We start from the raw sequence: 15,915 nt of genomic DNA on the forward strand, positions 1-15,915 counted from the left end.
GAGAACTACAGAAATAAAGGGATCGATTTGGCCATTTAAAGTTATGGTGCAGAAGCTCATGAAAGTACAAACAAAACTAAAGGCCTCTAAGAACTCTAGAATATCCTTGGAAGTCTCCAGGGTTGTACTGACCTAGTTTTCAGGCCATCCTTTCCCCAGGGAAAGGAGCTAAACTTGACACCTTGGTTGGATCCAGAGAATGGGGTGTGGTTTCTGATTAGGTCCTGGGATTTGGTCTTTGAGTTGATTGGTCCTACCCCGAAGGCTTACCAGGCAATAAAATGAGCAGTGTTAAGAGGCAAAAAAGCTGAAGTAGGCTGGCAACCAAATCCAAGGCCTCGAAAGCCTCAGGTACTAGAGACCCACAGGGGAGAGCTAAGAAACCCTGGTTCGTGTGAGAGCAATTTTCCACAGCCTAAAGGAGAGAGACTGCAGAAAATCTGGAACACACAAATACTCTATATACCCAAAAAGAGGTGCAAGGACCAAGAAAGGAAAGTCCCTAAAATCATGGAAATGTTTATAAGTCTATTCAAATTATACTATATTACAAATGATTAAGAATGGATTATGTCAGAGGAACCTAATTGGCTTCTATGATGCACAGAGAAGCCCAGCAGATAGAATCATAAAGCAAAACACATATGGGATTTTGATCGCTCCATATGATATTTTCATTATCAAACTAAAATAATAATAATAATAATAAAAGAATCTGATGAAGTCTCTAAGGTGACTACCTAATGACTTGAAGAATAAAGTTGGATTTTAACTTTTGGAGACAATTTTAGGAAATAGATTCGAGTTGCTTCCAATTCTGGCAGCATTTTTAGATATATTCTAAGTAATTTTTTTTCAAAATACTTTTTAGTTACAGAAATTTGTTTGTAACATCACAACATACAGAATATATACATTGAAAATCAACTTCTACCTCCTTCCTATAATCCCAAACTTGTGAGGCAACCAATGTTATGAGTTTAATGTGCATTTTTTAATACTTTTTCTAGGCTTATATAACATATTTACATATTCACATATTTTTTTAAACTCTCCAATGATATACTGTGTATTCTGCAACTTACTTTCTTCTCTTAACAGCGTATCATGGGCATTCCAGTTAATACACTTAAATGTATGTAATTTTTATCGGTTAGTTATTATTATAAAATATAGATGTGCCAAAATATATTCAACCCCACCCTTATCAACTGATATTACAAACTGTCTGGTGCTGCAATACTCATGCTTGTAATTGTATTTTTATGCTCTAGTGTTTGTTTTTCTAATATTCATGTTGCATACTTACATGTATGACTTTAAAAAGATACATTTGAATATCTCAAAAGGCTATAGACATGTGAGAATTACAAACACTGTGTTATAGTGTTTATTTCCCTATATTCTTACTCTCACTAAATGATATTCAACTTAAATTTTTCTTCATTCAGATATTATACATCATTTTTGTTTTAATTTGTATTTTTATGATTACAAGTGTAGCTGGGCAATTTTTTTTTGAGTTTTTTTTTAAATTAATTTATTTTTGGCTGCGTTCGGTCTTCGTTGCTGCGTGTGGGCTTTCTCTAGTTGCAGAAAGGGGGGGCTACTCTGCATTGCAGTGCACGGGCTTCTCATTGCGGTGGCTTCTCTTGTTGCGGAGCACGGGCTCTAGGCATGAGAGCTTCAGTAGCTGTGGCACACGGGCTTCAGTAGTTGCAGCACGTGGGCTCAGTAGTTGTGGCTCGCGGGATCTAGAGCACAGGCTCAGTAGTTGCGGCGCACAGGCTCCATGGCATGTGGGATCTTCCCAGACCAGCGCTCGACCCCTGTCCCCTGCATTGGCAGGCGGGTTCTTAACCACTGCGCCACCAGGGAAGCCCCGTAGCTGGGCAATTTTGTACACCTCTTGGCCAACTTAGTCTGGAACTCCTGCTCTTTTTGAACTTCCTGCTCCTATCTTTTTGCTCATATTTTCTTGGGTTATTTACTTTTTTCTTATTAACTTGTAGGATTTTGAGTATTAGGAATGTGTGTGGGGTGGTGTGGCAAAAGAACATGAGTTGCAAATGAGTTCACTAAGTATTTTCTTTTGGCTTGATTTACGGTTCCATTCATCATAAAAATTTAAGAATTTGTTAAATGTGTTCATTTTTCCATAACGTTCCACTAAAAAATGTTTTCCTATGCTTTTATAACTTTCGTTTCTAAAATTAAGATTTTAAAAATTCATCTGGAATTAATTTTTGCATGTACTGTGAGATACAACTCTAACTTTATTTTTGTCCAAAATGGATAGCCAAGTGGTATTTGTTGAATTGTCTACCCTTCCCCAGAGAATTTGAAGTGCCATATTTACCATTTACTAAGTAACCATATGCACTTGGAACTGTTTCTAGATACTCTGTTTCATTTCACTGGCTTATTTTTTTTAATTTCAGAAGACAGGAAAAGATGGAGTATGTCTCTATTTTTTAGAGCTAACTTTCCTCTAATACCAAAGGAAAAAAGAAAACTAGAGCCAAATTTCACTCATGAATATAAATGCAAAAATTTGAAAAAAATTAGCAATTCTGATGTAGTAAAATATTAAGGTAATAGTACAACTTGAACAAGAAAGTTTATACCAGAAACACAAGTATGCATTCATAGGACAACAACCTATTAATTTTATTACAGTGATAAATTCAAGAAAAAAGCTATTATGTCAATAGGCTGAATATGAATTTCACAACATAGGGTAGCCAGTCTTTATAAGCACTGTGGAGACCAAGAAAGGCCCTTCTAAAACATGATAAAGACCAAGAAAGACCCTTCTTAGACAGTTCTTTTGTACTTGAAACTGTCATAAAACACCAAATCAAGAATAAGACAGTATGCCTGATGTTAGCATTATTATTCAATATTGTTTTAGAGTTATTAGATAATAAAATAAGATAAAAATCAAAGAAACAATATACTTATTAGAAAAAAGAAATATAAAAATTTTTTGCAGATGATGTGACTACACACCTAAAAATTTAAAAAAAACAAACTATTAGGATCAGAGAGTTTAGTAAGCTAGTTATCCATATTTGAAAATCAATAGCTTTTAAAAAATATCAGCAATGAACAGTAAGGAAAGGAAATGGGTTTTAAAAACTCTACTCATGCTTGCAACAAAACTATAAAATACATAGAAATAAACTTAACAACAAAGTTAAAGATCTTTATGAAGAAAGTGCAATATTTTAGTAAAGAACATATAAAAAGACCTAGTTAAATATTCCCTGTTAGGAATTCAATATCATAAACATTTCAAATCTTACCTAAGTCAACACATATTTCCTGCAGGACTTTTGCAGACCTGGTCTCAATGATTCTGATTTGCTTGTGTAGAAAATGATTTACCAACTCTTTTTTTTTTTTCTTTTTTTAAACAGTGATGCCCTACTAGATATTAAGACTTTCTCTACGGTGACTGTAAACAAAATATTATGGTACTGACGTAACATTTTTATCAGTAAATGTGAAAACAGTATACTCAGATATCCTGATGTTATCTGAATTTGCACTTTTTTCTTTTTTTTAACCTTCTTAGGAGGTGGTGTAATTCAATGTGAACTTTGAGAAAATAAATATGAAATGATAGAATTGGGAAAAAAAAGGCAAATCTATGGCAAAGATGATCTGGATTGAATAGTCCAAAATAAAATATGTATGATTAATCAGATTAGGATCAGTATGTACACCAATAAGGCTAGCTTTTACTCGTACAAGTATGTTTAAGAGCTGAGAAAGGGTTTCGCTATTTTATGTAGCTTCATTTAAATCCTAATTGGGATACACTACTTTCTCAGGATTAAAGACTACATTTAGATCCCACTACTTTCAGTCTGACCTGTGCTGGGCTAAATGGTATCATTGCATGTTCTGTAAAGGAAGGACTGACTTCGTTTATTCATTCAATGGACATCTACTAAGTAGCTGTTAAGTGTGGGCCTAATCCCTGCCCCAAAGCCACCTGCAGTCTGGTTAGAAGAAGTAGCAGTTTTATAGGCCTCTCCTACACCAACTATATGCAAGTAGATGCTACACCAACAGGCTTTTATCAGTCCCTTTAAGCTGTCCACATGGTTTTCCCATTAACTATTTCTATAGTTAATACTTGAAAGAAATATCTCTCTCAAAATAGAAACTCTGTTATCCAAAATTCTCACATACTATGGTCTTTCCTACAACTCAATCTAAACAAGGAAAATAAAATTAAATCTTTTTGTTAAGAATACTCAAATAAGGATTAATCTCCAAAATATACAAGCAGCTCATGCAGCTCAATATCAAAAAAACAAACAACCTAATCCAAAAATGGGCAGAAGACCTAAATAGACATTTCTCCAAAGAAGATATACAGATTGCCAACAAACACATGAAAGGATGCTCAACATCACTAATCATTAGAGAAATGCAAATCAAAACTACAATGAGGTATCACCTCACATCAGTCAGAATGGCCATCCTCAAAAAATCTACAAATAATAAATGCTGGAGAGGGTGTGGAGAAAAAGGAACTCTCTTGCACTGTTGGTGGGAATGTAAATTAATATAGCCACTATGGAGAACAGTATGGAGGTTCCTTAAAATCTAAAACTAGAATTACCATATGACCCAGCAATCCCACTACTGGGCATATACCCTGAGAAAACCATAATTCAAAAGTAGTCATGTACCGCAATGTTCATTGCAGCACTATTTACAATAGCCAGGACATGGAAGCAACCTAAGTATCCATCGACAGATGAGTGGATAAAGAAGATGTGGCACATATATACAATGGAATATTACTCAGCCATAAAAAGAAACGAAATGGAGTTATTTGTAGTGAGGTGGATGGACCTAGAGTCTGTCATACAGAGTGAAGTAAGTCAGAAAGAGAAAAACAAATACTGTATGCTAACACATATATATGGGACCTAAAAAAAAAATGGTTCTCATGAACCTAGGGCCAGGACAGGAATAAAGATGCAGATGTAGAGAATGGACTTGAGGACACGGGGAGGGGAAAGGGTAAGCTGGGACGAAGTGAGAGAGTAGCATTGACATATATACACTATCAAATATAAAATAAATAGCTAGTGGGAAGTAGCTGCATAGCACAGGGAGATCAACTCGGTGCTTTGTGACCACCTAGAGGGGTGGGATAGGGAGGGTGGGAGGGAGACACAAGAGGGAGGGGATATGGGGATATATGTATACATATAGCTGATTCACTTTATTATACAGCAGAAACTAACACAACATTGTAAAGCAATTATACTCCAAAAAAGATGTTAAAAAAAAAAAAGAACTACATGGGGGGAAGCAAAGCTTTATAAAATAAAGGATTGGAAGCATTGCATTTACCTCTCTCACCAGTAAATTTTCTGCTTTGTGCTCTGCATCTTCGGGTACTGTTGAGTACAACGTTCGTATGTCCCAAGAAACTGTGGCGGTCTGAGAGGAACAAGGAAAGGAAATTAAGCCTTCCAACTTAAAGCACTGAGCAGACCACTATACCAAAGGCACAATAAAGAAGTGTATGAGATCTTAGCATTTAAGGATAAGAGAAGACAGAGAAACTTCCATAGATAGTTCTTACCAATTTAATCTCTAGGAGGGAAGATTCAAACCTCTTTGGATTACCACCACTGGCATTACAGTTAGTCCCCCCTGCTCCATGGTTTCAGTTACACATGGTTAACCAGGGTTGAAAAATATTAAGTGGAAACTTCCAGAAATAAAAAATTCATAAGTTTGAAATTGTGTGCTGTTCTGAGTAGCATGATGATATCTCGAGCCATCACAATCTGTCGTCTGTCCCCACCATGCCATCTCATCGACATCTTCAGGGCTCCATGATCCAGGATGACCCTCCTTCTGAAGTATTGTCACAAAGCTAATAAATAGTAGCCTAACACTAGGTCACTACATCGTTCAACTCACTTCATCTCATCACCTAGGCGTTTATCATCTCACATCATCACAGGAAGAAAGGTGAGTACAGTATAATAAGATATTGTGATACAGAAAGAGACCACATTCACGTCATTTTTATTACAGTATATTGTTATAATTGTTCTATTTTATTATTAGTTATCATTGTTAATCTTTTACTCTGCCTAATTTATAAATTAAACTTTATCATATGTATGTGCGTATAAGAAAAAACAGTATGTATAGATAGAGTTTGGTACTATCTGAAGTTTCAGGCATCCACTGGGGGATCTTGGAATGTATCCCCAGTGTATAAGGGAGGATTACAATACGGTATTGCAATTACTGTTTTATCTGTGAAGCTCATAATTTTAAGCTGTTTCCTTCCCTGCAGAACACAAAAATTTGGGCATCTGTATATTTTGACTAGTTTATTTATATTGGTATCTTTTTTGTTCTTAATGCTATTGACAAAATACATTTGAAATGAAACCTACTAAATCTGCATTATTTTAATCCTACTGTAAATAATCTCTTGAATATCCACAGGGTAAATTTAGCCCCTTTCAGAAGCCCTGTATGTGTGTGTGTGTGTGTGTGTGTGTGTGTGTGTGTGTGTGTGTGTGTGTAGCCACAATTACGGTGGGAGAGAAGAAAGGGTATTCAGTAAATCTGGACCTTGAAGAAAGTAAGTCATGTTTTTAGTGTCTTTATTTTCACTGAAATAAATAAAACATTTTCAACTTCAATGCTAAACAAACAATTTTTTATTAAATGAATATACATTTACTAAAAATATGAAGAATCTCTTAATAGAAGACATTTAAAACAGAATTCATAGATTGTTTCCCCTGTATATATCTTATGGGATGCCATAAAATGGTAGCTTTCCATTACCAGACACCAGCTTCCTTTAGTCTGTACTCCTTGGCGATTACAAGGATGCTGGGATGATAGGTCTGTTAACATACATGGTACCGACAGTTGGGATCTTTTATTTTGTACATCCCCAAACCCACAAATGATTCATCAGCCTTTCTAAAGCACAAAATAAGGTTCATTTGAACTGTTCTAGATGAAGGGCATTTTTTTCTAGACCAATTATTAAAACAGATGAGAGTCTTAAAACCCATCCTTACTTTTGGGAAGGAGAGGGGTCCAGGGAATTTAGTCTTCTGAGGTCACAGCTGCAGCTGCAAGCTCTGCCACCAAGGGCAGCATCGTTCTTTTTCTTCCAATCCTAGCCTCATATTTTCTTCAAATCCCCATTTTTCTTCACTCTTGATATAAGCTCCTTGTGGGAAAGAAATTTGGTCTGTTTTGTTCACCACTATAACCTCAGCGCCTGGTTGGGTGCTCAGTACTTACTTGTTGAGTGTGTTGAATGTGTGTGAGTATGCAAATGTGCATTCTGTGTATGCATGTGGTGTGTGGGTGGTGTGCGTCTGTGTGAGCTTGTGTGGTTGCACGTAGCGTGTACGTATGTCTGTGTGAATGTGTGTGTGTGGTGTGTGCCTGGTGTGTGAGTGGGATTATGCAGGAAGGTATGCTGTACTTGATAGCGTGTGTCTGTCATGTGTGAGTGGGTGTGGTGTGTGCGTGTATCTGTGTGTGTGGGCGTGCATGCATGTACGTGCATATTGGGAAGATGGGATTTGGACACTGAAACAGGAAGAATGTCATGTGACTCTAACAGGATCAGAGGACAAAAATAATGATCAGAGGACAAAAAAATAATGAGAAAACTATAATCAAGATACATTATATGGCAAACATAAATGCTCATCTTGAAACACAGATATGGAGCCCCTCGGTCAGTGTATCTGCCCCAGGATTTGACTGCAGTTTGTGTGAAGAGAGTTTGGAAGTGCTCAGAGGACAAGGCTGTCGATTCAAGCCAAGTACAGATACACGCACAGGGAACCATTACCTCCCACGTGAAGCGTGTTGAGGCCAATTTAGGATGCATTATTATCTAGAGTTTACATTTTTGATTCCTTTTGAATTTCCTTTTGCTAGTTGCATCTTTTATGTTATTCACTCTGTTAGAAGATAAACAGTAAATAAACTCTATTGAAAGGTTGGAGTAGAAGATGAAAATCCATGCCTAAATTGAGCTTTGGGGATTATTGCTGGATTTCAATTATCTGGGGATAACTTATTTCCTGTTTGGACAGATAATTTGCAGACACACAGTGTAACTTGATGCGTTTCCAGGGAACATTACATGTTGTGATCTACTGGCAAGATTAAGGATTTTTTTCCTCCAATTGAAAAAATTTTCTATATTTCAGTCATTTTATAATAAAATTTTTATATAAAAAAGCAAAAGATTCGTCTTTTTCATTATCCACCACAGTTTCTTACTGATTTCTTGCCTTTAAAAAAATAATAGCTGCTCTAAAATACTCTAAGTCTGATGGAGAGTAAAGGGGCCCAAAGTTTAGTTTACTGTTTAGTTATACCATAAACCTATTGTCCCACTAAGATCAGTACTCTGTGGTATAGTTCAATAGAGTGAATACTGAGCTGGTTTAGGAAGCTTTTTTTTTTTTTTTTCTAAATGGTAGGTTTCTGGAAAGTGGGCTCAGGTTTCCAGTAATAATAATTACATGACTACTTGATTTGTGATGCCATAGAGTAAAGATTAGGGCCCCCAATACACAGGCTAATGCTCATATTCAATGTATGAGATTGGAAGTTCCTTCAATTTGGGGTAATAAAAATTAATCATAGGTACAATGGTTATGTGTGATTCCTGATGACCTCTAGTTATGAGATGATGTTGATTCTTTGCTAAATAAGGCAGCTGGGGCTGAATCACCCTCATGTAACCACGTGATAAATCTGAAACAATATTTTACAACATGCACATCTAACACCTTGCAGAGTACACAAATACAAGAAAAGGAATACATGTATAATAACATGCTATTAACCTCAGTTATAGTTTGTCATAATGCTGGAGAACTTGCGTGAAAAAGCAGAAGGCCTCCATAAAATTTCAACTTTAAGAACTGTATTGCTTCTACTCATTTTTGATTCCTTTTGTTTTCATTTTTGAATTGAAGTATAGTTGATGTATAATATTACATACGTTACAGGTGTACAGCATAGTGATTCACAATTTTTAAAGGTTCTATTCCATTCACAGTTACTACAAAATACTGGCTATATTCCCCGTGTTGTACTATACACATCCTTGTAGCTTATTTATTTTATACATAACAGTCTGTACCTCTTCACTCCCTATCCCCATCTTGCTCATTTTAAATTTCTTTCATGTATCTCTGCTGAAGCAAAATAAATCGATCAAATAAGAAAAAAAGTATACAGAGCCATATTTGGTAAGTAAGGGAATTAACATGGTTACAAATAATTTCTTTTCTGAGAATTAGATGCTTTCAGACCACTACAAATTGCCTTGGCCACAACAGACTTCCTGTTCTCTTTAATAAACCCTCTGGTCGACGATCAGTAGAGCTCAGTAGCATGAGACGGATCCGAGACTGCACTGGAACACAGCCAAGCTCCTCGTCGGGTGGGAGAGTCTTATAAGGGCCTATTGTCCAGAGATTAGGCATTTGGAAATAAAAACTGTCCTTTTATTTATGAAGTGAGGCATGCAGGCCTGTGTTTGTAGTTTCAGGTCCATGACATTCAGACATCCTCCACGGCAGCCCTGACACTTTCTGATTCTTTCTACTCTGCAGTGGGTAGTCTTTGGGGCTTTGTCACAGCTACCATTCTGCTGGCTAAAATGACTACAGAAGACTTCATTCCAAGCACATAGGGGCCATTTCTCAACTGGCCAAAGGCCACTGTCAAAGTCTAAAAAAGAAGTTGCTTTTCCTATGTTGGAGCTGAGCAAAGCTCCCTCTGACGGTATTGTAGATCCCAGCTGCTCAAAAAAGAGGACAAAAATGATGGTGTTTGGAGTAACCCATCAGTCTGAGCTTGAGAAGCCAACAAGCCTCACAATAAGGACTATTAATTAACACTTTGTGGTCAATTCCAACGTAAGCGTGTGTTTAAAAGTAATCTTCGCCTAAATTTCTCAAATTAAAACACTGATATTGTTTTTTATCCTAGTAGAGCAGACACTTATACTACATTTGTTGCTTGAAAAACATTGTTTACCCCATTCAGAAGAGTATTGTGATTTTATTTTTTTTACGTACATGAGAATTCACATGAATACTTTCATCGTGCTTTAAGGGGAAGGTCCTTCTTGTTTTGCTGAAGTTAAACTGTATGGGACGTGCACGAATAGCGAGCAGTCGCCCGTAACTGGACCACAGTCGTCATCCAGCCAAGTCAAGCACGGAGATTCAGCCGTCATAGTATTTAAGTATATAATTAGGGAACTTTGGAGACCTGTTTCAAGACATTTTAGTCTTGGACAGGCAAACCACTGAGCAAGTCACTTCCCTTCTTTTTTCTGTGCTTCATTTTCCAGGCTCCAAAATGTGTCTCACCTCCTCCATGGCAATAAGGATGAAACGTTTTACATATGGAAAAATGTAAGTCTTAATAGAACACACTGTTCCAACAACAGAAATATACTTATTGCACCAGGGCCTCCCCTTGGCAAGGACTCAGAGGCTGTGGTCTAAGCTCCCTCTCCAAGGAGGTACGGCGAAGAAGCCTGCTCCGTGTGAGGCCTGCAGATATGGTCCCATGAGGAGCAACAGGCCTAAGACGTGAGCCAACCCACCGCAGCCAGGCCGCCAAGGCACCTTTTCCCGTGGCTGCTCGCATTCTTTCTTCTGTGCTGGGCTCACTCCTGCACATACCTTGCCCGTGCTCCTCTTCCTCTCAGAAAATCCTTTTCTTTCTTTGTTCTTTCCTAATCTCAGGTTTGACAAAGATGCCACCTTCTTTTGAAAATCTTCTCTAATTCATCCAACATACATCTTCTCTTCTCAGAACTATATCATTTACTGTCTGTATTACCCATGAAGTCTGCAGCTTAACTGTAGAATATTGTAGACCCAAAAGCTCTGCAAGTGATTAATTCAGCCAGTCATTTTACGTGTGTACTTCTGTATGTAAGCAAGCCACATTAAATCTGCTTTGGTGATAAAATAGAACTATAAATGAAATGTTTTGCCATGTTTTTTATTGTGTCTCTGGTATACTTTGTTATCCCTTTTAAAGAATGAAGTACTTGAATGCAGACATGTGTTTTTATGATTTTTTTGGTATCCTGTCTCTGGCCACCTACATGATCCCTATCTTAATGCCTAGAACAATCCTTTTTAAAAATAATAGCACTGTTATTGAAATATAATTGACATGCCATAAAATTCACCCTTTTAAAGTGAGTTCAGTGGTTTTAAGTCTATGCACAGGATTATGCAATCACCATCACTATTTAATTTTAGAACATCTTCATCACCCCCAAAAGAAACCCCCTATCCACTAGCAGTCACTTCCCTTTCTCCCTTCTCCCCAGCCCTAGGCAACTTGAATCAGCTTTCTGTCTCTATGGATTTGCCTACTGCGAACATTTCATGTAAATGGAATCATACTGTGGGTACTCTTTTGGGACTGGCCTCTTTCACTTAGCATAATGTTTTCAAGGTTCACCCATGTTGTCAGTACTTCATTCCTTTTTTTTTTTTTTAATTTTATTTATTTATTTATGGCTGTGTTGGGTCTTCGTTTCTGTGCGAGGGCTTTCTCTATTTGCGGCAAGTGGGGGCCACTCTTCATCGCGGTGCGCGGGCCTCTCACTATCGTGGCCTCTCTTGTTGCGGAGCACAGGCTCCAGACGCGCAGGCTCAGTAGTTGTGGCTCACGGGCCTAGTTGCTCCGCGGCATGTGGGATCTTCCCAGACCAGGGCTCGAACCCGTGTCCCCTGAATTGGCAGGCGGATTCTCAACCACTGCGACACCAGGGAAGCCCAGTACTTCATTCCTTTTTGTGGCTGAATAATATTCCACTGTATGGATATACCATATTTTGTTTATCCACTCTTCAGTTGATGGACATTTGGGTTGTTTCCACTTTGGATTATGAATAATGAGGCTATGAATATTCACATAGAAGTCTTAATGTGGGCATATATTCCTAGCACAATCAAGTCCAGAGCAGTCTCCATATATCCTTACTGAATTAAAGTAAGCTCTCTAGAATCCCTTCTCTGCAATATTGTAATGGTACCACTCACTGTGGGATGCAGGGAGTTAATATTTTCCCCAAGTCATGCACCTTATTTTTCTAAGAAGCAGCTGGCTCAGAGCACGCTGTTTAGACAGAAACTCCAATAGCAAAAGTCAAGGTGCTTATGTTTGATTTCTGTCGTCACAGTTACTCTACATCCTTGAACGTGAGCTTTTCCAAATCTCAGCTTCATTAGCTTGTAAACGAGAGGAATATTATAACTAAGAATAACCTAGTTTGAGAAAGACTCTTACTTAGCTTTTAAATTGCAATCACAGCGTTCTTGCATGAATACCAAGAGCCATTTAAAGTCTGCTTTTCAGGCTAAGAAGCCAAGGATTAAAAAGAGGTTGACATTCTTATAAAATGTTAGGCTGTGTCTCAGTAAGAGATGCAAGAAGAAAAAAATAAACGATCACGGCCTTTCTGCTTTTCCATTTAAAAGATATTAAGGTCTTTCTGCTTCCTCTCACAAAATGACCCATGTGGTTGAGCCTGGAAGTCCCCACATACCAGTTGCTTTTTATAGCTAAAAACATGCTATGAAGGAATAAATGTTAAGAAAGCACAGTTCACGAAGCCTTGTTAATAAGCCATGAAAATTGCAGGATGCATTGGAGAGCCCTGAGACTCTACTTCTGAACTACTGACATGAAGAAAGGATTTGAGAAGATTATGTTAACTCTCTCAACAGGCTATTTCAGATGTGCAATGTAGACCTTTGACTTTGAAGATGCCACTGACCAGCGTTGAAAGTCTAACCTTTCAAGCGGAAGTACTGTTTCTTGTTCATGTTGGTGTCGTTGCTGTCTACAGCAAGTAGCTCACAGAAGGTGGGCCCGGAAACTGAGTGGAAATAGAGCAGTTTGACAGGGGTGGGCAGTATGGAAATACAGGTGATCAGGTGGCCTTTCCACAGTGTCAGGATTGCTTTTGGACCTCTGAATTTTCTTCTTTAAGGTTTTTACATCTCCCAGAAATGATCCACTTCAGACTTTCTGTATCTTTCTCTCACCAAGAAACTCATTTCTGCCTTTCTCACTTTTTTGTTCTGCTATTTTGTATCAGTTTCTCCTTCGACTGAAACACTCCCCGATATGATTCACTGTGTCCTTGAAACTGTTTTTTTTTTTAAAATAGATATTTATTGGAGCATAATTGCTTCACAATACTGTGTTAGTTTCTGTTGTACAGCAAAGCGAGTCAGCCATCATCCCCTCGCTGGTGAACCTCCCTCCCTCCTCCCTATCCCACCCCTCTAGGTCATCGCAAAGCACCGAGCTGCTCTCCCTGTGCAAACTGTTCTTTAGCTCTTGTTTTCCTTTCTTACTCTCCTTGCCTATTTCGTGAAGCCACAATTTGGTGACTAAGTTCTTTATTTTTGGGGCTTAGGTTTCTATTACTACCAGCTTCAAAAAAGAAAGATGAGAAAAACAAGAGTAGCAGATACAATTACTGAAGGAGTGCATGTTTTTGAAATGAATGAGTTAATAAATGCATCTAGACCGCTTATTCCAAGTAATCATTACGATGCAAGCAGTACAGAAGATCACACTGCTTTTTTCCAGAACCCACGCACCAGAGGAAGAGTTTCTACCTCGTGGGCCAAGAAAGAGGAAAATGCTTCTACTTTGGTTTCTTAATCTGGAAGAAGACGACTTCAATTCAATGTTCAACAATCTTTACTGAATGCCCACGAGCCAGACGTTGTGTTGGGTACTTAAAATACAGATATGAATTGATTTCTCCCTTGCCTAGTAACAGAAAGCAAGTGAATAAGTACATGGTGTTACAAAGAGGAAATTAGCCTTTGTTGATAGCGGCTAAGTGCCAGTCACTGTATCGGATGGAAAGAGCCTCTGGGGAAAGGGATCCCCATCTTAGCGCTGTTTTTTTAAGGTGATGTGTTAAGTTGTGTCGAAGAGGAAAGTATCATATTAATGATCTCAAGCAAAACCAATGACTTCATTCTCTTTATTCTCAAATTTCATTTCAGAATAGCTTTTTTGGTTCCTAAAGGTACTCAAAGTTATATTCTAAAATAATAACCTACATGTGTCTGAAAGACAACTCGTGAAATAGATATTCATTTTCCCCCTGCTTGGTGCCAAGTGCCATTCTAGTTGCTGGGGGTCTTACCATGACCAAGGCAGGGACATCCTTGTCCTGCTTGAGGTTGCTCACTGATGGTGAGAGAGCGAAAAAGCAAACCAAGATCTTCCTTGGTAGTGGTAAGTGTTATAGAGAGAAGCAAACAGGCGGATGTGATAGAGTAACACAGGGTGGAGGTGGGGTAATGCAGGTTGGAAGTCAGAGATGGTTCTTTGAAGAGGTAGCATTTGAACTGAATCGTGAATGGAAGACACGAACCAGCTGTGCGAGGGGCGTAAAGGCCCCACAGAGGGGGCAGGCTGGGCAAACGCAGGGAACACAAAGAACGCTAGGTATCTGTGTAGTGACCAAGGGAAACAGGGCTAGGAGAAAACGGCTCAGAGATTATCAGGAGCCAGGTGAGAAGCTGGATTTGACTCTAAAGGCAATGGAAAACCACTGGAAAGTTTTAACTAGAGGCGTGGCATTATCTGACTTGTATCTCCAAAAGCTTCCATTGAATAAATCAATCAAGGCAAAGAAGGATGCAGGAAGACCAGTTAAAGACCACTTCTGGGGATCCAGGCAAAAAAGGATGATGATGGCTTGGGCCAGCAGTGTGAATGGAATACTGTCTTGGTAAAAAATAATCTCCTTTAAGGGGTATAGAGGACCAGATGAAGACTTTGTTTCTTGTTATTTCTTAACCATAAGCATTCTTAATCAATTTTAGTTTTCATCCATATTAGGGCACACACTCCTTAAACATAGGGCTTTTGTTTTTCTTGTCAGTCTCTCTTGTCTAGAAAGTGCTGCTCTATATTCAGCGCCTTGTGGGTGCTGAATAAATATTGATTAAACAAACCAAATAATGAATCATGTCTACTGCAAGTGTGGGCACTTGGTAACATGGAAACACAGAAGTGAGCTAGATTCTTCCATCTGTAGGGCACAACTGGAAAGGACATTGGAGGGAGGGTGGAGAGTTCGGGGCCGCTCCCCTCCTTCCATCCTGAGATGCTTTGGGATTGGAGTGGCCACTCAATTACTACCTCCCATTGGGTGACTGGGGGCTGTTCACACATATCCCAGAGCATCCTTACCCACTGCTCAAGGATGGGCCTGGGAAACGATACCCTAGCCAGGCGAACAGAAGCCTTGCTGTTGGCGAGCAACACCCCTGAAATGTGATGCAGGCTGTGGATGGAGCAGACTGTGGCAGAGGGCATTTAAAGACGGGCTTTACTCCACATGGAGGGAGAGGAAACCCCCCCAAAACGAACATGGTTGTACTGTATAGCGGGGATCCCCAAACTTCTTCTGTAAAGGGTCGGATAGTAAATCTTTTAGGGCCCTCTCTCTCTGCTGCAATTACGGCACCTCTGTTGTAACTCTGCAGCTGTATCATGAAAGCAGCCACGGACAACAGGTGAATGAATGGGTGTCATTGGGTTCAAATAAAACTTTATTTATGGATACCAAAATCTGAATTTCATATAATTTTCATGGTTTATAAAATATTCTTTTTTTTCCCTTCAACTATTTAATCAATTCTATGAAGAAAATAAAACAGGGTAGTGTTTAAAAAAACATAAAAACCATTCTTAGTTCACGGGACATACAAAATTAGGTAACAGGCCACCCATGGGCCTTTGTTTGTCAACCCTTACTCTGTAGAGTAGGAAAGCAGGAAGCCAATCCAG

The 15,915-nt window shown here is 38.5% G+C and overlaps 1 protein-coding gene across 8 annotated transcripts in view; it reads right to left on the bottom strand.

Moving 5' to 3' along the window:
- Positions 1 to 15,915, bottom strand: part of DOCK10 (dedicator of cytokinesis 10) — a 281,723-nt gene that overhangs the window by 135,592 nt on the left and 130,216 nt on the right. For all 8 annotated transcript variants that reach the window (XR_014264570.1, XM_082464595.1, XM_082464594.1 and 5 more), the window contains one exon: positions 5,383 to 5,472. Coding sequence is in view for 7 of the 8 variants with exons in the window: in XM_082464595.1 (XP_082320721.1) it covers positions 5,383 to 5,472 (90 nt within the window). In the remaining variant the exon portion in view is untranslated. The remainder of the gene's footprint in view (positions 1 to 5,382; positions 5,473 to 15,915) is intronic.

The sequence above is a fragment of the Balaenoptera physalus genome (genome assembly GCF_965194825.1).
Source record: "Balaenoptera physalus genome assembly, chromosome: 6".
NCBI lineage: Eukaryota > Metazoa > Chordata > Mammalia > Artiodactyla > Balaenopteridae > Balaenoptera > Balaenoptera physalus.